This window comes from Rhipicephalus microplus, chromosome 6 (assembly GCF_043290135.1).
Source record: "Rhipicephalus microplus isolate Deutch F79 chromosome 6, USDA_Rmic, whole genome shotgun sequence".
Classification (NCBI taxonomy): domain Eukaryota; kingdom Metazoa; phylum Arthropoda; class Arachnida; order Ixodida; family Ixodidae; genus Rhipicephalus; species Rhipicephalus microplus.
In genome coordinates, this window is record NC_134705.1 from 35,126,086 (window position 1) to 35,154,050 (window position 27,965).

General features: G+C 44.6%; 1 protein-coding gene across 6 annotated transcripts in view; it reads left to right on the forward strand.

Moving 5' to 3' along the window:
• The window catches only part of Adck1 (aarF domain containing kinase 1), a 146,427-nt gene that overhangs the window by 95,301 nt on the left and 23,161 nt on the right, over positions 1 to 27,965 (forward strand). For all 6 annotated transcript variants that reach the window (XM_075865915.1, XM_075865914.1, XM_075865916.1 and 3 more), the window contains 2 exons: positions 7,340 to 7,540; positions 27,381 to 27,510. In XM_075865915.1, coding sequence (XP_075722030.1) covers positions 7,340 to 7,540; positions 27,381 to 27,510 — 331 coding nt within the window. The remainder of the gene's footprint in view (positions 1 to 7,339; positions 7,541 to 27,380; positions 27,511 to 27,965) is intronic.

The following is a 27,965-nucleotide window of genomic DNA, read 5'->3' on the forward strand; positions in this document are numbered from 1 at the left end:
TTTCAAGAATGTGCTGATAAGTTGAGATATCCATAAATCGGAACGGAAAAGCGGCAATAAGCTTCAAATGCGAGTAAACGTGACCGCATTTGGTGAAGAAAGGCTGTTTTAGCAGATAGGAGTAACTATTTTGAACACGATACTCTACAGTATCTGAATTCACTCTTATACGTAGAGCACTGAGACTTCCAATATGTGGTGCCTCTCTTTTTTTTATTTATTTATTTTTATTTGTCGCAAAAAATATACACGCATTGAGGTAGTATATACAGAAGGAGGTCCCATAGCACAAGGCTGAAAGGGGACCTCCTAAATTACTGACACACAGATGAAGCTGCTGTAACGGCCATGTGTTTGCAACACGTTGGGTAAGAGAATTGAATGTTGAATGAGTTCATAAAGGATTCATAACAAATTTTTATCATTTGGGGCACGAAGACTGCCGCATTAGACTGAAGAACACGCTTTAGGGCAAGTTGTCATCCGTCGTCTGCTCTACAGATGAATTGCTGTGCGCCGCATCTCGGAGGCCATGCTTTAGATCATATTGTTCAAAGTAGGGACAAAGATTACGCCTCCCGTAATTTTATCGACAAAAACATTGTGAAATTCATTTTAACGTTCTATACTTCAGTTTTGCATTCGCACTGCAGATACTTGCGCACGCTGTTTTACGTCTGCTCTCATTAAAGGTGAGAGACATAGGAACAGACGACAGATAGATCACTTTCGTGCTGCTGGTTTCACGCATAGTTGCATTGCCAGTAATTTGAGCCTCAAGGAGCGTGGGGATGGCTGACCACTTCAGCTGGGATAGAGTTTTTTGTTCAGATTACCTCATGCTGCATAAAAAGAAAAGGAAACTTCCGCAAGGTCGAAGACATCGGCCTGTTTGCCCTCCAGAAGCTTTTGCCGAAAGTTGCCCGCCATGCACATAACAACGACCATGTCTGCCAGAACTGCTTCAGACGCCTCAGAGATATGCTGTCTTCGTCTAATGGCTTCTCAGCTGAAACAGCTGATGAGTTTTTGCCGGAAGAAGAAAAAGGCAGAAGTCAAGAGCGGGGCGTAAACACGCCTGAAGCATTGTCACATATGCGACTGGAGAAGCTGCATGCGCAAAATAGCAAAGTTCATGCAGATCGAAGACAACTTAGCAGCAATTCTACAGTAACCGTGAAATGCCACCGTAACGTGTGTAACCGCCACTTTCAACCATCAGATCTGAAATGCGGTGTGTGTGCCCAGTGGTTCAAGAATTTCAAGCAAGCCTATGAAGCGTGTTCTTCGTATCAACAGCGCATGCGTTTGTTGACACTGTTGTCGAGCGATATAGAGCGTCGAAAACTCCAAGCGCTTATACCAAACTTGCCAGCTTACATGATATACAGATCCCGACGCTGGCGCGCAAAACACGGGATATGGTTAGCACCAAATGCGGTAAAAAGGACGCGGCTGAACCCAATTGACGTCCAGGCAGCTATGGCTTACTACTCCAAAGATGGGTAAAGCTGCTCTCGGCAGAGTCCCAACAAAAAAGATGTAGTATCTGTTATCATTGCCGTAAAAAGGAGCTTGTTTTGAAAAGGTTTATGACCCATTCGGTGCGAGAGGCTTATCGTCTCTTTAGAGAAGCTAATCCGAACACGTCTATTGGGCTCTCAAAGTTTTATTCACTGAGGTTGAAGTGGGTTCTTCTTGCACCACACCAAGAACTGTGCCTTTGTATATACTGTGCTAATGCCACGGAGTGTGTTTCTGCCCTATAATACGTCACCGATGGTGCCTACACGGCGGACTTCTTGAAAGAACTATGTCTTTGCAGCTCCCCTACAAGTGATTGTTTTTTAGGCCATTGTGACTATTGTGCTAAGGCGGACGCTCTGACAGCCACATGTTGAGGAATCCCTGAAGATATTGAGGTAGTCTATGCAGTATGGGAGAATGGCGATCTAGTAAAAAAAACAGCCCAGGCAAGTGCTTTTCTGCGAGAGCTAAGTCTATGGTTCGTGGAGTGGATTACCCATGATTACATAAGATGCATTCAAGAATCAGCAATATGCCAGGCGAAAGAGAACCAAGAAAAAGAATCTTGCATTTTTCACTTTGATTTTGCCGAAAGTTGGACAGCCATTTTACCGAATGAGGTACAGTCGTATCACTGGCACAAAAGACTGGTGTCTATATTCACGTGTATCATCACAAGGAAGCAATCAATTCAAAGTTTTGCCGTCATCAGTGATGACACATGCCATGATGCTGCACATGCCTGTTTTGCTCTACAAATAATCCACAACTATATGAATGCACAAATAATCCACAACTTAAGCCTGACACGCATGTTATCTATGTTTCTGATGGTGCATACAGTCACTTCAAAAACAAGTACCAGTTGTTTGAGTTATGTTAGAAAGGTCATATATCAACAAAGTGGATTTTTTCAGCCACAGGACATGGCAAGAACTCTTGTGAAGGCGTTGGTGGCCTACTAAAGCATCAGGCTACGCTCTACAACCTCAGAGCGGCAAGCTCAGCTGTGATTATGTCAGCATCCCAAATGGTGGCGCGAATGAGCGCGAAGCTCAAGAATGTCAAGCTGCTGTGTGCAAATGCAGACAAGCTAGAAACATTCCGTCAGTTCCAGTGGAAATCATTGCCACGTGTTCCAGGCATACGTTCTTGTCATGTTTGGCTAAGCACATCTGAGGGCACTGATCATGGTTGTGTTTTGTTAGCGTCACGTACTGCTAAATGTGATCTGCAAAAGATGCAGCCATTTTGAGCGCATCTCTTGGTTCACGCAGTCACCACCAAAATACCAGTGAAGGTACTTCAAGCGCATATGCTTTTTCTAGCGAGACCCAACACTTGCGTTGGAACATTTTCATCTTTGAGTTTATCTGCAAATACAGATAGATGTTTTGCAACTGAGTTAAAGTGTCGAAGATTTCCTCCATTAGGAGCATAAATGCGCCTTCATGGGTACGTATTTGCCACAGTGCTACAACAGCCTTTCTTCACCAAATGCGGTCATGTTTACTCGCGTTTGAAGCTCATTGCCGCTTTTCCGTTCCGATTTGTAGATTTCTCAACTTATCAGCGCATTCTCGAAAAGCTCTGATTTGTACCATGAATATTGTCTCTAAAAACAAAATAATGCAAGTTTTTCTATATTACTGTATGATGGCCTTCGGTTGTCTACTTACGAGATTTTAAGAAAAATCGAAGATGAGGTTTTTTTATTATTCAAATTTCAGTGGAGTACACTTTTGCCAATATGAGAATTTCGAGGCAATATATAAAAATTTACATTTGCCCTATTGCAGCAATAATTTATGTATCTAATGAACACACTATATTCTTAAAACGTGCCAAGTTTGAAAACGCTGCTTGCATTACTTTCGGAGAAGAAAAATAGGGAGTAGCTAACTTATTTTAAACTGTCGCAAAATTAGACATTTTTAAAAGCAATTTTCTTAAGGTCTGCAAGCTTGAAACCGTATGAATTCATTCTTCATTTCAGGTAAAGAATACATTTCAGGTAAAGAATATCTTCCTTGAAACAAAAATATTTGTCTTTTCATAGCATCTGCAATTTTCGAAAATGGACAGGTGACGAAGTTGGTGCCTCCGTGTTGGTGAAGTTCGATATTTTTTTTCTCGTAAGTTATGTCGTTAATAATAAAACGAAGTTGACTTTTGGGCTACCTGGTGAGAGGTGCACGAAATATAAAAAACTCAATGAAATCTAAAATATCAACTTTTGGACCCGTGTCGATCTCTCGTGGAATCACCCATTAGTAAAGTGGACTTTTTCTTTCCTATCCAATAGGTCTCACTATGTATCTATAATCACTATAAATCTGCATGTATGCTGATGATTGTGTTTTGTATCATATGATTAAAACTTCTCATGATCACATCATTCTTAATGATTCCTTTGCATCTTTTTAATCATGGTGTGACACTTGGCAAATTCAAATCAATTTCCAGAAAACAGTATCTATGTCATTTACGAAGTGTTCTTTTCCTTCTCCATTTATTTATTAGTTTAATGGTTGCCTTCTTGGAAAATTTTCGCAGTATAAATATGTAGGTCTCATTTTCACTCCGGATTTATCTTGGTCTCATCAGTTTGAACTCGCTCGCGTGTAACCATGCACTTAGAAAGTTACGCTACCCGCAATGCACAGTACGTTCAGCACCTCTCAGCATTGGACTCCTTACTTATGACCCTTTGGTTTGTCGAATATTGGAATATGGGTCTATTGTGGGGAACCCACACAAAATTTCTGATATCAACAAAATAGAATCTGTTCAAAAGAAAGCCACATCCCTTATTTATAATTACTATGACAGGTATTTTCATAACCTATATGAGCGCTAAAGGCACGTACGTAAGACGAGGGAAAGACACAGGACAAGCGCTTGTCTTGTGTCCTTCGCTTGTCTTACGTACGTGCTTTTAGCGCTTACATAAGTTATGGATCAGTACCAACTAGCCCGAACCCTGTGCCTTCTAAGGTATTTTTCACTTAATTCCCATCTTCCGATTCTCCGCTTACCCATCCATCTCTCTTGTCATCACGTGGAATGTTTGAAGTTTCTTCATGATTTGATTAACACTCCATGAATCCCCCTACTCGGCAAGTCATCGCACCCTCCAGACCAACAATCACTTGAAATTACCATGAGTTAAACATGTCCTCTTTTTCTCATTGTACAGTGGCGTTTAAATATAGTTTTTTGTTGATTCTATAGAATTGTGGAATGCTCTGCCTGGGTTTGTTCGATCTACATCACATCATGTCACGAAGTCTTGACGCTGACAAAGGTAGAGACGACTCGTTCTAATGAGAATTGTTTAATTAATTGGCCGAACTCGTGGCCACGTAAAAAAAAAGAAAAGTTACAGCAAGGCACTGTAACTGATAGCGGCGGGCAGAGCGTCGGCCGTCGATCAACTGACAAGCGGCAAGGCGAGTCGGCATTTTTAAACTCGCCATCGAACATTCTAGCATTATCGCTAGCAGCGACGTAGGTTCCAGAATAGTCTGAAAGGTTCACGAAGTGGGCGTAATCTTAACAAAACAATCTACTACAGCTTCGAAGCTTCTCTAACACCGTAGGAGCGGTTTGCACTGAACATAGTGTAACGGGGCGATAACAAAACTTGAGGAAAGAAACGTGGCTGTATATTACAGTAGACTCTCCATAAAGAGAATGTGAAGGGACCAGTAAAATGTCTTCCAGTTAACAGGAGTTCCGTTTACTGAGATATGAACAGGGGCACACAATACAAGAACGAAACCAATCTTGTCAGAAGCATTTGTTCCATTTAGGCAGCAGTTCCATTAAACAGGTTTCCATTTACTGAGAGTCTACTGTTCTAATCAATGATATTCAGTGAATTTAGTTATAATGTTTTGTGTATTTTATTTTGCCACTCCTATGTTGCTCTTTGATGTATTAGCCCACTCTTGCAATAGCCCTTTGGGGCTGCAGTATGTTAAAATAAAATTAATGAATAAATTTACATCTAAACCAGGATTTACGAAGGGAATCATAGGGTATAGTTCAATGCCTAACTGAAAAATTCCGTGCATCTGGGTATCTCTTGCAAAACATTCAATCACACACTCAGTTTACATTTTGTGACTCCTGGTTGTTAATTTACTCTTCTCCCACACTCTATTACCAGCGAAAACTGCTGCTTGTGTGAGTTTGTTCATCGTCAAGATTGATATACCTGTGTAAAAAAAGACAGAACATTCAGGAAGGAAACACACTGACTGTGCTTGTTAATTTACTCTTCTCCCACACTTTATTACAAGCGAAAACTGCTGCTTGAGTGAGTTTATTCATGGTCAAGATTACTAGTGTAAAAAAAGACAAAACATTGAGGAAGGAAACACACTCACTGTGCTGTGAGTGTGTGTCCTTCCTGAATTTTCAGTCTTTCCTTGCACTGGTAAATCTAACTTTATTCTAGGTTTGTGCGAATACTTGAATGCTTCAAACATTTGATTGAATATTACTGTATTTGAATGCACTTTAATTCGAAGTAAAAATGTTCAAAATTTCAAAGTATTTAAAATGAACAAATAGATGTTGTTTTGTAAAGGTGGCATCACTGCATTATAGGGGTGCTAAGCCATGAAAGCACATTTTCAAATGTATATTTGCATGTAACTCTTTGCAAAAGTAGTTTCAATACAGTGAAAGGGTGCTAATCTGTGAGTCTGCCTATCCAGGGGAAATCCACACTTCAAGGTTAAATGAACATCTTACCCTCACACTGATTCATCATTTTTTTAAGTTTAAAAGCTTCTTATATCATCTAATATGCTCTAAATATAGTCAATAATAAGAAACCAGTATACTTGGCAGTTTTTTACATGCATTTTAACAAAACTCAAGTTCTGCTACTATTCAAGGTTTTTGACTTCCTTTGAACAATAAAAAATGGCTTTTGCACAGGTGAAAAATTATTGTACAGGTTAGTTGGGTTGTGACAAATATATACTTATTTTTTTATTGAATATGTGTATATCCTATATTAGAAATCGATTCAAAATCATTTGATGAAAATCACAATTTGTACAAGCCTACACATTGTTCCTTTCTCGTCATGACACTTGTATAATGTCTTTTTGTGAAAAAACTTCCAGCACCAGCATGGCTCTTCATGAACTGTGGGCACCGTGGAGAGCCATGCCGGTGCTTAGAACTCCTTCAATGCACCTTTCAAATACCTTTTTATAGCACAGTGTTGCTTGAAATTCATTTTGTAAGGTCTATTGTAAATGTGTGGAGGCAACCTTAAGTATTTTGTATGCTATGTGTATACGTAAACCTAAGTTGTAATAGTTACAATTTTAGAGAAAGAAAGGAAGCATCGGCGTGGCTTCATACTGGGCTGCCGCGAAAAGGACCTAAGTTTGAAACCTGTTCCATCGTGAATATTTTTTTACGTTCTTTTTTTCTTATGCCTATCAATAATGGTTATAGACATCGGTGGAGACGACAGTGGCGGACAAATATGACGCCCTTGTTATGATCTCATGGCAGCTTTCGCTTTAAACAGGGAGCAAAGAGAGTGGAGCACAATGACAGCAGGCCATTCTTACTTGGATTACATAGAGGACATTCAAATGAGCAGTTACTGGATATGTTAGTTACAAGAATCAGCTGGTGAAGTGCTGCGCCGATCTCATCTGCACTTGTGGATTTGTTTGTTAAGTGCGCAGTATCAAATGTTTCATGGATTGCACGAAATGGCATGTGGTCTTTCACAGTCGGCAGTGAACTTCGTAATAATACTAATCCTAATTTGCAGGAGTTGACCGACCAGTTTCGTCTGCAGTATGCCAACCTGTGGCTAGCCCTGATTCGGCGGGATCTTGAGTCCCTGCAATATTGGGGCAACCAGCTGGGTGTGTCGGGCGAGCTCTACAAAATCCTCTCGTGCATTGTGTCGGGCCGCTCGTGGACCTCCATCACTCGGGGAATTGATCGACAGAAGCACACCAAGGCAGAGGTAACAGGTGCCATGATAATCGTGTTATAATTCTTTATCTATATACAATACCTCAAAGGCCCCAATGAAGGGGTTTTACATGAGGGGTGTGCTATTACAATGAATTAAAGGGGTAGGTACTCGATTGCTGCTTTGAAGTTGATGATTGTGTACAACTTCAAGAGGAAGGCCATTTCAATCTCGTGCTCTGCTGCCAAAAAATGAATGAAAGGTGTGCAGTGGTGTGAACATTTGATGGGTACAAAGCTTTCTCATGGTCAATGCGGTCTGAATGACGAGGGGTGTGCTTGATAGCAGGAGTACGTTGTGATGCATGATAAAACTAACTTGAAAAACAGGCACAAACGAGTCATACGGACAGACTGGGGGGACAAAAGGGTACCAAGTTTAGCATGAGAATCAAGTCGAGTTGCACTTGACTGGTATGAATAACCTGAAAAGTTGAATCTTGCTGCCTGGTATTGCAGTTTCAAGTGTTTTAGCGTTGTTACTCTGGTGCGGGTCCCAAACAGCCTAGACGTTGATAGCCAAGAGCGTGGTTTGCTTCATCAGTAATGTGTGTCATGTGAAGAGACCGTGTTGAATCAGAAGATAAATGGACAGCTAAATATTTGTATGTACTTACAGATGTTTCAGTGTTATTAATGAAGCCGTATTTTTGTGCGTATAACCCGCCCCTGCATATAATCCGCACCCCCACTTTCAGCTCACCGAGAAAGAAAAAAAAAATCCTCGCGTATTGCCCGCACATTTGATATACAGGAAAGGCTGTACAAAAGCTACTGCTCAAGCAACATAGTACATATGTAGACCGAAAAAGCTCTATTTAGCAAGCAGAATACGCTGTCTGCAAGGCCAGTCACAATTCACTCACTGTCGCTGCTCTCGCTAGAGCTATCACTTGAGCCGCAGTCCTCACTGTTATGCACAAGGTCATCTTCGGTTCCATCTATGTTGTTTGTGATGCAGCATTTCTTGAAACTTTTGCGCACCATCTCACCTGGAATGGCCTTCCATGCCTCGACAATCCACTTGCAGAATAGGGCAATATCAGGCCTTCGGACTCGTCCTGTCGGCGTCACATCGTAGAGGCCTTCGGCCATCCACTCGGCATAATAGCGCTTTACATGCGCTTTGAAGGGCTTGTTAAGCGACACATCTAGAGGCTGCAACATTGACGTCGTTCCACCGGGTATAACAACTAAGTCGGTGCCGTTGCGTGAAAGGCGGTCCTTCACTTCCTCAATTGTGTGGCCGCGGAACGAGTCAAGAACGAGCATGGACCTCTTTGCGAGCATCGCACTCGGCCTCTTTTCCCATACCGTCTTGATCCAGTCCACGAACAAGTCACTGTTCATCCACGCAATCTCTTGTGCCCGCACCACCACACCGGCAGGTAAATGAATCTTTTGTAGACATTTCCTTTTCAAGATAACGTACGGTCGCAGTTGCGTGCCGGTGGCGAGGACACAAAGCAAGACTGTGATGCGCAGTTTCGTGTTCCCGCCGGTCAGCACGCTCACCGAACTGCTGCCCGTCTTCTCAATCGTTGTGTCTGGCGGCATTTCAAAATAAACAGGAGTTTCATCCGCATTGCCGATTTGCGAGAAAATGTAATTGTGCTGCTTTCACAGGCCAATTACTTATCTCTCGTACTTGGGCAGATTCTCCTCATAAGAAGCCGGCAAGCGTTGACATATTAAAGTCCGCCGTCTGATTGATAGCCCTTGCCGCTTCATAAAGCGGTGCAGCCATCCGCGGCTCGTACGGAACTTGTGAGGTAGGCCCAGCTCCCTCGAAAGTCGCCGTGGTTCCACTTGGGCCATCTCGGTCGATACGGCGTTACCCCTGCTTCTCACATCTTTGATGAACTTTACTAGCTCCGCCTCCAGCTCAAAGTAGGCACCGGTCTTGGGGCCACGAAATGACCTGCGGTCGCGGTGCACAGCTTGTAGGCTCTCTTTATTTTTTCTCCACAGTCGCATGCAGGACTCGTCCACATCGTGCCGTCTTCCCGCTTCGGGATTTCCGAATTCCTCGGCGACGGCGATGATCTTAAGCTTTCGCTGTGCCGTGAAGGACTGCCGCCGTACGCTACTCATGGTGACAGAACAGATCGGCTTAGGGTTCCACGACTTAGCACTACCCCTTCTAGTACACTGTAACAGCACCCTGGAAACAACAGAACCGAAATGCATGCCTGCTACCGCGTCAAAAAGTAGTACATAAATTTATTGATAATATCTCTATCTCTCTCGCAAACGTCCAAAAAATATACTTGTAGTGTGACGGTGAGATTTTACACTGAACAATCGAATTGTCTCTCCCTAAATGTTTTTCTAAACGCTTCAACGATGCAAGCAAGTGAAACAAAAATCGGCCGCAAGCTGCAATGCTACTTGCGGAGCAACACAAATTTGTGGAAACCGCGTCCGTAGCTTTCGCTACACTGTTAAAGGGCTTCACAGCACAATACGCATTGCTGTGAAGCAGCACTATAGAAAAAACCCCGTGTATTATCCGCACCTCCATTTTGCCACTGAAATTTTTGGGTTTTTGGTGCGGGTTATACGCGCGAAAATACGGTAAGTCAAGTTAGAGTGGTACTGTTGGCAATTAAAATTAGTGATGTTTTGCTTGTGTTTAAGGACATTAACCATTTTTTACACCAGATTTAAATTTTATGAAGCTCAGGTTGAAGTTCATGAACATCTGATATGTTGTTATTTGGGTGATAAACGAGAGAATCATCTGCAAAAAGTGTGATGTCAGGGAAAGTTTATTTGGCAAGTTGCTAATGTATATTAGGAAAGGTAATTGCTCTAGGACTATGCCTTGAAGCATGCCTGAAATGATGGTGCGTAATGACGAAGATAGATTATTATTGTAGAGAAACTGTTGGCAGTGATTTAAAAAGTTTTAGGTCGATTGAAAACTAATGGCTGAAGAGCAAGGTTTTATGAGGAACTTTGTCAAAAGCTTTCTCGAAATCCAAAAAAAGCGTGTCCACCGGTATAGTTACATCAATGCTAGAGCTAATGTCATTGACAAACAGAGCTCGTTGAGCGATGTGTGAAACACTGTTCTGAAAGCCATGTTGGTGGTTAATAAAGAAATCGAGAGATACGAGGAAGTTGACTGAATGGGAGCAGATTATGTGGTTTATTAATTTAGAGCACACACTTGTGAGCTAAATGGAACGATAGTTTCTGGGTGAATACAATTTAGCTTTATTTGTGATTAGGATGACTTTGCCTACCTTCCAGTCTTGTGACTCCGCTTCAAATGAAAGGGATTACTGAAAAATGTTAGACAAAATCATACTTGTTAAAAGTTTAGTGTTCTTAAATATTTTTGTGTGAATGCCATTTGTGGCCATTGATGAAATCAGCTTTAAGGAATCGATTATTTTAAAAATAGTGCTGGCATGAAATACGATTTTTGACATGATCAGGTGGCATACAGAAAAGGCATGGGGATGTTCATCTAGGGTGAATACAGAGCAGAAGGTTTAGTATATTACATGTGCACTATAGTGCTCGGCTATTGAAACATTATGCTGTCTCATAGTGTAATGTTCAGTGAAAGGGTAGTAGATGGTGGAATAATTGTTATCTAATACTAATACTAAGTAAATCAGGTGAGGTAAACGAATAAAAAGAACTTGTGCCTTTGTTTGCAAGAGAATCAAAAAGGTTTTTGGTTGCCTTGTATTTGTTCTATGCGCACTGAGTTTAGTATTTTTTCAAAATTTCTAGAATATTGTTCAAATACTTCAAAGCAAAGCTGGACAAAAGAAAGTTGGACAGTATTCCAAAGCATATTCTTATGAGATAGCAACATGAAAGTGTTTCTTTTGGCCAGGTTGAGGAAGTATTGGCGAGGCGGTGTTTTATAGTTGCTTTATCAAAAATGAGGCAATGCAGAGATTGAATCGTGTTGGTTTACACGATTCAGTGCAACTAAAATTTTTTTGACAACAATTTACATGTGAAAAGCAAACATGCTACTTCCTCAGCCTGTCCTGCTCTTTAAACTTCTGTGGAAGCCCAAATGATGGGGCAGACAAGGATGCTCTCACTTTGCATCTTTGTCATCAGTAATAGGGGTGTGTGAATATTCAAAACTTCGACTGTTTTTCTAATAGTACTTGCTATTTGATTCAATTCAATTCACACTGGAATTTTTACTATTTCAGCTATTCGAGCTTTTAGGAGACAAATACAGTCAAGATCCGATTGGCAGTGGCCCCTTCAGATATTTTGTGTACTTCACACCGTCAGACTACTATCGTCTGACGGGGTGAAGTCAGACGGGGCACATTGCAGCGAAGCTACTTTTCAGGTTTTGCTATGGTAACAAATGTATTGACTCAAAAGAACGCTTATTCCGACATGGAGATGCACTGCATCGTTACAGTGGCCTCTTCATATCTTTAATATTGTCACGAGGTTGTGACGTGGCCGAAGACAGGAAACTGTATGTTGAGCTCAAACTGTTTATTTAGGCAAACCTGTGCCGTTAAATGGAAAGTCGGATTACAGTGGCAGACTTGCGCTGATAGCAGCGAATGGAGCGTCAACCGTCGATCAACTGACAAGCGGCGAAGCGCGTCTGCATTTATATACTTGCCATCGAATGCTCTAGCGTTATCGCTAGCGGTGACGTAGGTTCCAGAATAATCTGAGTGACGTGGTGGCCGTCGAATACAGTCAGACCTCATTAGTGCGTACCCCCTTGAAGCGTACTAACAGTTAAAACATAGTTGCAACGAATCCCCGACCAAGTGTCATAGAACCTAATGCATTTGTGGACCACTTAAGCCGCGGTGTTCGGCCTATGCCTACCGGCTAATGCGTACTAATTGTGTACAGCGATAACATTTTGCGCAACAAAATTTTACTGCTTCATTGAACTTTGCCATAATGTTCCGTGAATAATTTTCAGTCATGTTGATCAGTGCAGTGATCAGCCAATAAGTTATTTTGACTTCCGCGCGATTGCAGTGATAACATTGCGAGTACCATTGATAAGAAAATGGAGGCGAGGTGGCGACCACTGACAAACACGCCGGTATGAACGCCGGCGAAAAGCTTTATAACAGTAAACATCCCCAGTTATCTGCTTACGCATGCGTGTGGTCTACCGTCACTTTAGGCCTACTGTACGCATTTAGTAGGGGACTACCTGAATGCACTGGGCCGCTGCTCACTGCCGCTTCGTTTTGCAGGACCATGTTCAAGCGCACACCACTTTACAGAAACGCAAGCAGCTGGCTACCGCGAAGTTTAGCGTTACAGATCGCGGGCACCAAGAATCTTTGCTGTATTATGCGAACATGCGCTCCGTACAACGAGCGTAGCACTGTTGTTACCATGCTGCATGCTTTTATTTAGCGACAACCCAAATGTGCCTCTCTCCGCTGCCAGGACTGCTAGAGCTTCGTGAGGAGCACATTGCTTGTGGAAAGCTCTTCATCGCCGCGTTAACCCAGCAGGCTACTCGCTGAATCTGGGCATGGCCTAAAGCGGAGAGAGTGCACGTACTGAACAGCAACCGGATCGGCAGTCACAGTGTGCACGGAGTGAGCGAAGCGTTGCACGCAAATAGCCACGCAGTGAAAGGTTTGGCTCTCTGCGACTGTACCACGTTTTGAAAAAGAAAACTGCGTCAGTGTTTGCTTAGAAGCAGACAGCGGAACAGGTGTATCACAGACAGCTGATTGTGTCCATTCTGTCGCTGTACCACGCTGCGTACCCTGGATCCTTTGGCAGTTTCGAAATGCACATCGGTGTTGCCACCGTGTGCTATCCGGCAGTTGTACAAGAGTCAGAAACTTTTTTGTACTTTGGCTAAAGGAAAGAAATGGCTTTGCAGTGGGCATTTCAGGCAATATTTTCAGTAGCACTAAGTTTCTTCTGTTGTTGGCAGAAGTGGTGCATGCCAGGAGATGCAAACTCTTATCTGGTGGTTAATGAGTAGTACGTTTAGTGCATAGTTATGCCGTCGTCCCCGGCAGGTACGTGTAAACGGGGTTTCACTGTAGTACGTCGAGGTCGCTGGTTCGTCGTGCATTGCAGCTGAGTTGTGGCGTCTGATCATGGCTACAATGGCTTGTACCGCTGTTTTGACGTTGTGTCATCAGGTCTTCTTTTGACCGCAAAGTTTCAACGTCGAAACCGCATTGAGGTGGCAACGGGTTCTTGAAGTTTCGTCGCAGCGTCGGCGGGGGCAGATATTTGGCAGTTCGTCGTCCAGCAACGGCACCTCCATCAGTTGCTGTCTTTAGTTTTTCGAGTATGGGCTCGAGAAACGGCCCCGAGTAGGGCCGGTGTACTGTCGGCGTTGCGGTGGCATGTAGTGGCCTGATGATGGGGAACAGTAAGGTCGTCGGGGTTTCAACTGCGCTCCTGTGAGGTAGTTGGCGATGTCATGCGGTCGTTCACCCCCATTGTGGATGCGGCACGTCGATGTGTAGTGACAGGTATTCCGAAGGAGTACGGCCACTAGTGTGGGTCCGGTCTTAGCGAGCCGCAGGGAACGCGGTAATCGTCGCCATGGCGAGAACACAGTACTGCTCAAGGTCGCAACACTTTATTGTTTGTGGCAACACCAAACGCAGTACAGCCCGTTGCAAAGGCGCGGCGGGAAAGCAAATGAGCTTATCCACGCCACGGCGGGGATATGCCCATTTACTATATTTAAAGTACTACACAGGGTGCCATGAGCCCGTCTCCATGGTAAAGGTGATTCATGGAGACACCGGGACTAAGGCCTGGGGTTTCTCGAGCGAGAGCAAAGGCGCTTGCGTTGGCTTCGGAGAGATACGGGTCGGCATAGCCTGGCCACGCACTAGGACACCGTATCACCCTTTGGCCGAGCGTACGCAGAGGGGCAACAAAAGGTGAGCGTTCGCCTCAGGCACGAGGCGCCGTCAGCGAAGTCCGACGAGCCCCGAGCGACGGGAGTTGACGGGCGGAAAAGATTGCGTGGCTCACCGTCTGCTGTCCCGGAGAGTATCTGGCCCGCTCCCGACGCACGCGCGCAAAACCTCTCGGCAGACTTCGCTCGCGGCGCCACAGTCAGCATCCACTACCGAGTGAGGGGGTTAAATGTCACTTCGCACCCCCAGCGCGGCAGACAGCGGAGGAGGGGAGACATGTCGGGACATGAGAACAACAGAAAAGGCGGCAAAGCCCGCGCAAAGGCAGTGGGCTAGCCTCAATTCCCACAGATGGCAAAACTCCGCTGTCTCATTTGGCGGTACTGGCAGCGGTGGTAGGTGTGTCTGGCTTCTCTGCAATGGTAGCAGAGCGGGCGGTTGACAGGTGCAGACCAGACATCGTTTTTTCTTGGTACGATGCACTGTCCAGCAGGCGAACAGTAGGGCGTCGATGGTGGTGGTGGCGGCAGTGGCGTCCGGCGAGTAAAGTGGGACGGGGCGGAGTTTTGGCGTGGGCGTGGAGGAGGGTTGTGACGGTAGGCTGCAGCAGCATAGCCCATGACTTGCAGCTGTGGCTCTGGAGGCTGAGGAACGCTCAGCGACTGCTGGATCTCCTGGCGCAAGATGTTCGCGATGGAGTCCACGTGAGGCTGTGCTGAAGGAAGCAATTTTCGCAGCTCTTCTTGCACGATCACTCGGATCGTCTCATTTAGGCCGGTAGTTCCTTGCAATTGGATGTCGGCTGAGCTTTTAGATGAAAGGCTACGGCTGCATTGCCACATGTGCATCTCGAGCGTTTTCTTGATCGTAGATGCTTCCAAAATGAATTCGGCGATTGTCTTCGGCGGGTTCCTGATCAGCCTGGCAAAGAGTTCTTGCATGACTCCTCACATGAGCTGACGGACCTTCTTCTCCTCGGGCATGTCGGGGTCAGCGTGGGGGAAGAGTTTAATCATATTGACACGAGCATGTAGTGTGTTTCTGGCTGTTGCGAGGCTAGTGTCATCATTACTTGTGGGTGTCGAAGGATTTGATGGGCAGAAAGGTCGACAAAGAACTCGCGCTGCTCGATCGTAGCTGTTCTGCTGTTGGCTACACTGTTACCTGCACTGATTTTATTACCGTGACAAACTGGTGGAGGTGCTGGGTATTCATGACTAAAATTTGTTAGTAGAATTTTCACAGGCTCTTGGGTCAATTCTATGAGACCACAGGCGATGCATACTTGACGAGACAAGAGCACGAACACATTGCCTTCCACAACTCCGAGAGCTGTTCGGTTGATGTCACTCAGCACTTTAACCAGAACACTGGAACGGGGCGGTACTGTCACTGAATCGTCGGATACACACAGCGCCATCTTACGTGATTCACAATCCTGAGAATGTTCATTACGTGAAAACGTCACCAGCAATTCTCGGAGATTTATAAAAGCCCCACATTCTTGAAGGAAGTCTAATCCCAAGATGACCTGCCTAGAGCATTCCCGCAGTAAGACGAATGTCCCGATGAAGGTCAAAGCGCCAATATGTACTCGGGCAGTGCACCTCCCAACCGGCGTTGTAGATGACTATCCGCGGTATGGAGCTGTGGACCGTTCCATGGCGTCACCACTTTTCGGAGAGCAGCCGCGAAGTAACCACTCATAACGGAGTAATCGGTGCCAGTATGCACGAGTGTGGTGGTCGAGTGATTGTCGACGGTTATAGAAATATTGGCGGAAATTGCTGCGTCCCATTCAGAAAATTTCGTGACAGCAATATTGGCGTCGTCAACGTGTTGTGGCGGAGGATGTTTGTCAGTTCGGTCAACAGCGGCCCAACCTCCAGCGGCTGCTGGCCTCAGGTTTTCTGGCGTGGGCCAGGACTTGGGGACCTGTTTCGTACACCAGAGAACGTGGAATAACGACTAGGCGAGCCGAGGCGCCGAGGAGAAGGTGAGTGTGGCCGGTGGCTTTGTGCAGGAGGAAACGGCTGCTGCGCTGCTAGGTATTGCTGAATCTCGCAAAGACGCTCTGCGTTGCTGGGTCGACGCGCGTTAGGGTGAAACCCCTGAAGGCCCATCCTGCGTTACGCACTCTGGCAGTACAGATGGCCCGCTTCGCCGCAGTGGTAGCAAAGGGGCCTGTTGTCAGCGGTGCGCCTTACGTCAGATTTACGGGTGACTTCACGCGGAACATCATACTGGACAGTGCTCTCGTAGTTATTTGCAGGTGCGAATTGACGGGGCGATGGTGAAAAAATAGAGGGTGGTCGGCGTCAAGTAGAAGGTTGAGAACTCCTCAAAGCTTCGGCGTAAGACAGAGCAGGAGCTTCCGCACGCATTGGGAGCAATGATTGGATCACATTCCTGAGTTCATCGCGAATAATGTCTCCCAGAATCGTCGCACTTGGGTGAGCAGAAGTGGGACGGACTTTTTCGAGCTCCTCCTGGACCACGCTCTGCACAAGCTCGCGGAGTGCTGATAAGTCCTGTCTACAGGTGAAAGGTGACACCGCGGCAACAGAAGCTTGGCAGTCGTACTCTAGAGAGCGTTGCTGAAGTGCCTGTTCCGTGGTAGTAGCTTCAGCGATGAACTCATCGACAGTGGTTGGGGGCTTGCGTATGAGTCCAGCAAAAAGTTGCTCCTTGACACCCCGCAGGAGGAGTCAAACATTTTTTGTTTCATTTATCCCTGGGTCAGCGCGCTTAAACAAGCGTGACATGTCTTTGACAAACATAGCCACGTTTTCATTTGGCTTCTGAACCCGGCTGTGCAGAGCCTGCTCGGCCTTTTCTTTTTTTTCGGGATTTCTGACAATATCTTCCGTGATAGCGCCATGTTTTCATTTGGCATCTGCAGATTAGTTTCGAGGAGAGTTGCAGCTTGCAAAAGTGGTGAGGAACCTAGTGCGAAAGACATCCCACGTAGTAAGGCTTCGCTCTTGATTCTCAAACCAGGTCCGAGCAGCATCTTCTAAGGTGAAATAGACGTGTCGCAGCTTGTCATTGTCCGTCAATTCATTGAAGACAGCGACGCGGTCGAACCTTTCAAGCCAACTTTCCGGGTCTTCCAGTGGCACACCGCGGAGGTGGCTCTTTGGGTTACCAGAGCAGGAGTTGTGTATGTGGCACAGGCGCTGTCGTCCCCGTGGTCGACGTTAACGTTGTGGTCTTCCGGGTGTTGTCAATTGAAAGCCCGTATTCCGGTGGCAGGCCTTGTTGCCTACGTCCAACTCTCTGCTCATGGCTGGTGTCGTTCTGTTCCTCGGGACGTGGGCTTGGTTCATGGCTTGACGGTGGTGTCCGGTAGATGAAAAGCAGCACCTCCACCAGATGTCACCGGGTCATGGGGTGGCCCAAGACAGGAGACTGTACGCTGAGATCAAACTTTATTTGGGCGAACCTGTGCCAGTAAACGGAAAGTCGAATTACAGTGGCAGACTTGCGCTGATAGCGGCGAACAGAGCGTCGGCCGTCAATCAACTGACAAGCGGCGAAGCGCATCAGCATTTATACTCTTGCCATCGAATGTTCTAGCATTATCGCTAGCGGGGACGTAGGTTCCAGAATAATCTGTAATGTTCACGAAGTGGGCGTAATCTTAACAAAACGATGTACAGGCCTTGAAGCTTTTCGAACATCGTAGGTGCGGTTTGCGCTAACATAGTGTAACGGGGTGATAACAAAGCTTGAGGAAAGGATTGTGGCAATATTCTTCACGGCATCACAAAATATTGCAGTAAAGCTGCCTTTAGGACTCTGCCTCAGCTGGAAATGGATTGACTGAAAACGCTGATTAGAACTTACGTGGCATTGGTAGAGGCTTTAATAAGGGCCATTTTACACAAAAAGTCTGAAAAAATTTGTATGAGTATTTCCAGCGTCTTAAACTTCAGATGTTTTCAGAAATTGATGTCACAGGGCAGATTAGCAACGCCAAATTCGAAGCAAGCACTTGCTCGTTCGCCAGATCACCTGTGATTGCACAGAAGTTGGAGAGGTGTAGGAAGCAGAGTTTTCCTTTCATGTATAAAGTGTTGTCGACACCACACTGTTTGCACCATATAGTGTAAATAAATACTATTCGGTCTCTGGACTGCCTCATACTTGATAGAAACCAACAAGGTAACACTTCACCGACCTAGCGAAGTTATCCTTTCTCATAATGTGCTCAGGGATCCTCTGCAACCTTTTAGGAGCGTACCTCCTTAAGGCGTAGGCTTGTCCGGCGTCACAGTAGTTGTAGTAGCCACCGCAATGGCGATGGCGCTGTACCGCTAGTACTCTGCTTGCTCACTCGATAATGCTGCGGCGCTTGCTCCGATGCGTGCTCTTCTGTGATCGGAGACCACTAGAGGCTTCCCTGAGCGACGAAGGTGGCGAAGCGGAGGGCTCAAAAAGCGGCTGCAGCGCGTGCTCACAGTCGAGACCTGGAGGTGAGCCCGCAAAGCCAAAGCTGCACGAAAGCGCCAGCAAGAGGATCCTGAGCTGAGAGCCTGCAAAGCGGTGGTAAAATGCGCGCAAATTGTTTGTGACGTCTTCGCATAACGATCGACTGGGTAAGATTCACGGGGACTTCATGGTTTACCGATGTACCTCCGGAGCTGCGCCTACTCATCATCATTCACTCCTTGGATATACTGTGATTTTTTCTGTACTTTTCACTTCAAAGTATTCGACAAATATTCAATTCAATTCGCACTTAAACTTTAATATTCTAATTCGCTTTGCTCCCAAAATTTCGCTCTTCGCACAGCTCTAGTCAATATATAAGAAGATCTGAAACTTTAGATGCTAATTATCTTTGGCCTCCAATTTTTTGGACCTCTTGTCACAGTTTCAGGTACAGAACAGCCCCCACCTCTGCCACATCAATCAAATGTTACAACCAATGTTTTCCAGTCAGTACATTTGCGACCGTAGGAAGAAGGCAGCTTTGTCCCATTATGCAAGTGTATTGAGATTGAGGTGAAGATTATGAAAAAGTTTGTGTGGTCATTTTTAATTGAACGTTGACTGTATTTGTTGTTGCAAAGTTCGCATAGTTCGAATAATAAAATTTCTGTGCGAATTCATTTGACTAGCAAACACTATGTGAAAAATAATGAAATTTGGATTATTTGCACACCCCTAGTTGATACATTTGCAATTGTAGCAGGGTTCGAAAGGCAGCTTTGCCGCAATACAAGAGTAATGGGTTGAAGCACATTAAAAATCTGAAGGGGCCACTGCAAATAGGATATTCATTGTATTTGTCTTTGGGTAGTTCGAATTTTAATATTCCAGTGTGAATTGAATCGATTAGCAAGCATTGTTTGAAAAATAAACATGAAAAAAGATATCACATAGAATCCCAATAATTTTGATGGTTGAATATGTATAAGTTGAACTGCAATGCTTGTACTAGTATAGAAGACTAAAGCTTGGAGGATAGCAAGCAAACTCGGAGAGTGTGTAGCATGTAAGATTAAGAGACTGACTTCTGGTGGCAGTGAGGGAATGGACACCAAGGAATGTTGAATGCAGCCAAAGACAACGAAGTTAGGAAGCTTGCCGGCATGAAAAAAAAATTAACTCACTCAGGATACGCTCAGTGAGAGCTCGTTGCAAAAGGCATTCATCCTGCCGTGAGCGTAGAATAGGCCGTGGATGTTGATGATTTACCTGCAGTGCAGCTGGCTACTCCCAGAAAGGCACTTATTCAACTACTCCTAGCACCCTTTTCAAAGTCGTAATTCAAGCGGCCCTGACCTACCAACTCACCCCGTTTGTCGTTTCAACTAGGCTTGTGCTAATATTCGAGCACTTTAAATATTCATACAAGCATTACAGCATTCGAATTCGCTCTGATCCCAAGTGAAGTTATAAAAAATTTTAACGTATTTGAAGGGGACTAATCGTAGGTGTATATATTAGAACTCATTTCATTTTTAGGTGTACAGTCGAGCCCGCTTATAACGAACCTGAGCCTGACGCGGCATTTGTTCACTGTATCCCGAAGTTCGTAGTAAATGAAACACAGTTTTTAAAAAAAGTTGTGAGTTAAAACACAAGCTTTTTTTACCCCAAAAAGTCCGTGATGCACATGTTTCGAAGAGCAGAAGCGATAAGGGCGGTCTCGAGTTCATTTAAGCGGGGACACGGGTCTTAGAAGGTAAAAAATCGCAAAAATATCGACTTTTTGAAGCTGACATTTTCGGAATCTGTACCTATTTTTGCACCCATCAGACGTTTCTAGCTTCTCGTGTCATTATTTCTGGCGCAAGATCAATTTATAACATCCCTGTGAGATGAATGTGAGCGCAAGTTGACGCTAAAATCACGCTTTTACCGCGCCGAACTGTTGCCGTTACACACGAGCTATCATGTTCATCTTGGTCTCATTTGAAAGGGTCATTCTTCATCTTCAATTTCCCGCCACCGCTGGCTCGCCTTGTTCATTGGTTTTTCAGTAAAAACGCGTCATCGAAAAACACTAGCGCGCGATTCTGTTGGCTGCTTAGGGCACCTGACAAAACCTAGGCATCCGATTGGCCAAGTGGCGTTTCCGGCGTCTGCTTCCCCATCGTGACGCGCACGGACATGTGCCATCTTGTCATGGTGCTACTGACTACCTGCAGCAGTAAAAAAGTTCGGTGCTACATTAATTTGTGAAGTGGGTGTGGTGATCGTTCGTTCACTGTGAACTTCAGAATGAGCCCCGTTATAGCTTAGGACAATGAAGATAACGAACTCGACGTGGTCAACAGCGGTCACTGAGTCACTGGTATAGGCCTAACTCACGTACAAGCCCGTTGGTTGCCGTGAACGTTTCTGAGAACAGCTGTGTTTTGCAGTCTCATCAGTTAGAGGACGGCAAGTAAAAAGCAGAGTGAAGCTACAAGAGATATCAATCTTCGTATTGATGGAACGGAAGTGCAGTCTTATCGCTAAACGCGCCGATGCCGCGGTTCCCCCCGCCTGACGAAAGGACCCTGAACTGCGCGACGGGTCGTCAGAGTGGAGTACGCCGCGCGTCGACGAGCAACAGAAAGTCAATCCGTTCGCGGTAAACATGCTCGCATCGCCGCCCCGTAATGGAGGCTACTGGCAACAGGTAGACTGCTCTTTTAACGACGTGTTCACAACGTTCTCGCGATCTCCGCTCGGAAATGTGGCAGTCTTACATGAAAAGGAAGCTAACACATCGGTACTCGTGTAGCCTCGAAATCGATGAGCGAGGGAGCAACTTGGCTCGCGACAATTACGGGTAACTCATTCTGGACAAGCCGGGAAAACATCGCCGTGTTATTCGACGGATCGCGGATGACGCACACACATTTGTTGCACATCGCCGTTAGTAGTCACCGAACGAATAAGTGGCCTTGCGGCAGACGAGCACATGGCGACAACTTGCTACAGGACCAGAAGAAACGACACGCTCGCGCAAACAATCAGTCCTATTACATTCCTGGTGCATACTAACTGACTAAAAGTATGTGTGCCGTGATATTTTTCACTCGGAACGGTGACATAAAGTTTTAACAGCATTATTCTCGAAGCACAGATTTTGACCACTTTCTTTTGCTTGTTCGGTAAAAGTGGACCTAGGACAGCTAGAGCTGTAATTGTTTTTGCACAATGTAGATAAATGTGCACAAAAAACAATGCTGTGAGCTTACTTTTAATGGGCAGCCTCATTTTTTCATGTTAATAAAAAATTTCTGTATTTGGTTACATGCAATGAACTTTACTGTGCTGTAATTCGAGAAGTGCTCGTTCAATTTTCGATCAGCTTGCAGCATTGCGCTCCTTAGGCTTTCTAGCATTCATTTATATGTCAATGGCTATGTAATTCTAAGTACATACATTTTTACAGTAAGAAATGATAGAATTCTTTGTTTTCTTCATTTTCTCAAAATGGCAATTTTGTACACCCTGCATGAAAATTACTGCAATATATGAGAAACTATTACAGATGGCAGAATATTTTTTTTGCAGCATAAAGCTATATGTTTGGAGCACACAACATAGAAAGCAGATTCTGATTTCTCTTGATGCAAGTTTTTTAAACTAGTCTTTTGTGTGACCACACAATGGCCACATTCAGAGCTGTAAAGTTTAGTGTACTGCAAAGTAAGAAATAATGACCCAATCAAAAAAGTGCTTCCAATGGTATGTCTTATGCTTGCTGCTGTCAATCCCTATGTCATTTATAAATTTTTGACAGGTGGTTATTTTTCTATTGCAGTAAGAACAATAGAAATTGTTATCTTGATTATTTAACTAATCAAGCTACAGAAAAAATAACTACATCTTTAGAATCAGGAGAACAAACTAAGTAAGCATGCCAACTTTTATCACATTTGATTAAAAAATAAATGAGAGAGCTCTAGCCTGCTAAAAAGCGTGCTAAGACCCATGTCCCCCCTTAAAACGGCAGGGTGCTCGTTCGCCGAGACCCGTGGCATAAGCTGCATGAGGCACTGGCTCCAAAGTTTCGTCGTTCTCGAAACCCGATTCCTCCAAATCGCTCTCACCATGTACTTCCTTCACAATTCCCAAATCCGTGCATGGTTCCGCAGTGCCAGCATCATCATCGGCCGTAATTAAACCATCGCAACAGATTTCCCACCCGTTCTCCCAGGTCGGAGTTGACGACGCACTGCCACAAATCGCCGCCGTAGCTCGGAAGCTTCAGGCTCGGCATCGGGCCCGACGTCGACGAAGTCGGCCTTGCGAAAACAGTTTCGCGCGCATGTAGTCGTCACCGCCGCCCACAAAATATTCACCATCTCCAAAGCTGAATACCGGTACACCTGAAGTGGCAAGTTGGCTGCCAGGTGGTCAAAAGCTATGAGCAGGCGCTCCGCAACGCGGCATCTAACTCGCGGATTACACTCAAGCCAAGGGGACACATTTTTGACGTTTTGTTGAGCCGCAGGAAAAAGCGTGCTAGTCCTCCCATCGGCTATCATGACCACACACGCACTCCAAGAGCGAGCAAGATGCGCACACGCGACACACATGCCAGAACACGTGGAACAGCTCGGGGCCCGTTTCCAGTAAGAAAACGAAACTAATTCGAGCCAGCGTGGTGGGCGTCGCGGAGCGGTGGAGACGTGCAAAGGGGTTTCGATCAAGAGAGGAGAGCAGACTTGCAAGAGAAGGGCAAGGAGTTACGATAAAGAGAGGGTAGGATGCGGCGGGAGGGGGATCTTAAAAACCAAAACACACGAGGAGGAGGCGGGTTGGGTAGTAGCTTGAAAGGTCCGCGAAACTTGCATGTAAAAAAACTTGGAAAGGGTGCCTGTGCGCGCAGAAGTCAAAGCATGACCACCTGGATCGATGCGCGCGGCGGTGCTTGAAGAATTGGCTGCCGTGGTCAAAAAATCGTTCTGTTGCGCCAGCGGGTTTGCGTGGCCTCATGAACTTCGATATTTCGCGATTCGTTCCACGCAAATTAACAGCCGTTTTCGCGCTTCCGCATGTGCACGGAAGGCATGCTGAGCCGATTGCAAAGTAAGCGAAAACAAGTCCTAATTACAAAACGAATCGCGAGTTATCAGAGTCGTTGGGGTAGCTTACGCGCGTGCACTAGACGTAGAATATCGGATACAGTCGCTGGTCGACGATGTTGGCAAATAGTCTGGTCACTCCAGGCCGGCGATGCCAACGACAATACCAGCTACCAAAAACAGGGTAGATGGCCGACCAGTCTCCGAAAAATCGGTGGCAGTGTGAAAACGCGGGCCTCGTCTGGCGATACGGGGTGCTCAGAGTATTGCAGGAACAAAGGACGGAGGGGTGCGTAACAAAAAGCAGTCGGGGCATGGAAGAAGAAAACACTTTCCTTTCTCCATGGGTTGAGGAGAGCGGCAACTAGAGGGTCACGGAGGCAGGGTCGGCATTTAACAATAAGAATGTATGGGCACCTTGCCAATGCCTGATTGGTGGTTGAAATTGGTTTCCCGGGAAGTCGTCAGACCGCTGACTTCGTTCGCTGTAACCGATCAGGGGCGCTAGGAGATGTTCATTGCAGGTGCGATTTTGTGCCATTGAACCAATGTATATTTTCATAGTCACGCGGATATTGTTCGTTTTAAGCGAAAGTTCGTTTTAAGTGGGGCCGTTATATGTGGGCTCGACTGTACATATTAGAAATGGTTGAATAGTGAAATTTGGGTGCAAAGCAAATTGAAATGTTTAAGAGTGAGTGCAAATCAAATAAAGTATTTCTCAAATATTTATAGAATATTTTTCAATACTTCAAAGCCAAATTGCAAAAGAAAATGTCAGAGAGGATTCCAAAGGAAATTCTCGTAAGATAGCAACATGAATGTGTTTTTTTTTTTTTGGCGGTGCGTTGAAGGGCTGGTGTTTTACAGTTGTCTTATCGAGAATGAGGCAAGGCAGAGGCCAAATTGTACCGTAAAACGCCGAGCAAGTGCCCCACCCCACTAAGTACCCCCTTCCTTTTTTCCGGAGATCTGAAATAAGCACCGAGTAAATTCCAATGACTGGTTTGATAGAAGCAAGCGCTCCCCTCTGAAAATCTCGTATTTGACTGTCCTTCTTCAAAGGGGGGAGGGGGGGGGCAGCTTACTTGACATTTTACCGTACATGATTTGGTGCAAGCAAAGTTTTACTGACAACACGTTACCTGTGAAAGGCAAAGATCCTGTTTCTTTAGCCTCTCCTCCTCCTTAAACTTCCATTGAAACCCAAATGATGTTGTGGACAAGGGTACACTCTTTTTGAGTCCAGAGTTCCTAGCCTGCCTTGTAGATGTTAATATTTAAGAACGTCTGAAATTATGGGGGCTAAAAACCTTTGACATCTGATTTTTCGAACTTCCTGCCCAACATATCAGATACAGGGACAAAACAGCAATAACTGAGTCCCCACCTCTGCCACATCTATCATCGCCGTGTTCGAACTAGCATTTTCTTAATTCATCACATTTATGACTGTAGCAGAGCCTGAAAAAGAGTTTTGCGATGATATGAGTGTGTGATGGGGTGAAGCATAACAAAAATTGCAGAGAGGCCACTATCAATCTAACGTTGACTGGGAAGTTTGTCTGGGAAGCTTGAATAGTGAATCGAATAGCAAACAACATTTAAAAATTATTCCAAATTTATCACTCTGTAAAATGTGTACTTATGTTTATTTACTCACGTTTATATACAAATACACAACATGCGGATTCACGAACCATAAGCACCAACAGATGGCTTGTTTTCATTCTCGCACAAAATATTTCCTGCGGTCCTTTAAGGGCTTGAATTCCTGAACTGCTGCCATGTGTCTTGGTCCTCAGGCATTCTCAAGTAGTCTTATAACCGCCCTTCACCTGAGGGACCACTAACTTGTTAAAAGAAACATGTCGAAAAATTAAGATGGATTGATAAAAATATTCGCATTCCCCTACTACACATTAGTTCACATTTAATTCCTTTTGTAAAGGTGCTTTCGCTGCAGTGCAGGAACGCTATAGCATGAACATTCACGTTCATGAGAAATCCGCGCTGTCGCAAAATGCAAAACGTTTTATGAACATAATCACTCTCACATCGATTCATAGTTTCTTCAATTTAAAAGGTTGTTATGCAGGCTTATGTGCTCTAAGCAGAGTAAACTTTAAAATGTAACATGTTTAACAGGTTATCACTTTCATTCTTCAGAAAGTAGAATGCTGCTACTATGTCTAGTTGCTTCCACTTCCCTTTGTACCTTAGGGAATCACATTTGTTCATGCCTTGTTTGAATTTTTAAAAAATTTTGTGCAGGTTAGTTGGCTTGTGACCGATATGCTTTTTTTTGTTTATGATAAAAAAATCTGCATGCATGACGATAACACGGAAAAAAGAACCCTCTAACTTTCGCTATAACATAAATAGTGCTGCTCTCACGAATGTACAGAGACATAAATATCTAGGCTTAACAATAACATCAGATCTAAGGTGGGACGCTCACATTGATAATGTTACTTCTTCTGCTATGCAAAAACTATTTTTTATCCGCAGATCGCTCCATCTGGCACCCACCTCGACGAAACTACTAGCCTACAAAACATTCATTAGGCCAATCCTTGAATATGGAAATACTGTATGGTTTCCTCATACCGTGACTAACATAAAAAAAATAGAAAAGGTACAAAGGAAGGCCATAAGATTCATACATAACAAATTTAAACTGGCTGACTCACCTACTACCCTTCTAGCTGTTTCTGGGCTTCCCACGCTCGAAACATGGGCGAAGCAGGCACGTTTGAAATTTCTTTATCAACTCCTACATAATTATTTCAAAATAGATGTCTCAAACTACGTTGAATATTCCCAAACACGAGCTACCTGGCACCAACATACAAATATCCTATTAGAATATAAATGTAACAATGATGCGTTTAAATACTCCTTTTTTCCAGTTGCCATCCACGAATGGAATTTGTTATCCCCTTTCACCACTAATGCCCAGTCATTGTGCGATTTCTTATCAAGAATTGAAAATAACGTCTTTTAGCGTCCTTGATGTCTGCCTTTCTGTGACATGCAAACCAGCATTCACTTGTATTTGGTGTGTATGGTGTGCATAAGTGCTGATTGTATGCTTCGAGGTTGCTGATTTGTATTTTTACACATTATTTGCCAATTTACGATCGTGAAAGTGTTAAGTGCTCTTTGTAACTGTATACTGTAGTGCCCACCTGCTATGGTCTCTTTGGAGACTGGCAGTATTGTGAATAAATATGTGATACCTACTAGTTGAATTCGTTTTGAAATGATTCAACCTAATCACTATTTGATTCGAATTCACTTTGAACCAAAACTTTACTCATGCTTTTTGTATGCCAGGAGGTGTTTAGAAACGTACCTTGTGTTTTCTTCTCAATGGGTCAAAAATGCCCTTTTGTAACGTTTTTGTACAATTCAGGGTTCCGAAATCAAGGAGTTTGCGAGCCAGCACTTCCCGCTCATCTCACAGATTCTGGGCATGGTCCCTCGGCAGATGCTGCTCATCTTCAAGACCAACGACCTGCTGAGGGGCATCGAGAGCAGCCTAGGTCAGTGCTTTGCATTACTCTGTTAGCTTCAACAGTAGTACAGTAGAACCTCGTTATAACAAAGCAAGATATGAAAACTAATGGATATAATAAAGCAATTATTTCCCTTTGAAATTCCCATATACGCCCATTACGTGGGCATATATGGGAATTTAACCAAACAAAAATTTTCTCACAATAGATATAACGAACCATACTTTGTCCACAACGAGCATGTGCTGATCATTTTGGTATACATCAATGCAATACAGTCGACGACCGATATTTCGGACGCCTAATTTTTCGGACATGCGCGATAATTCAGACATTTACTTGGCACAAGGACATACCCTATAAATTATGTATTTTGCAGCTTGAAATTTCGGACACTTAAGGACGGGCTGTTTGATAATTCGGTTTTTCCAAGCGTCAGTCGATCCGACCGCCATCATTTTTCGCGCCGCCGCGATCTTGCT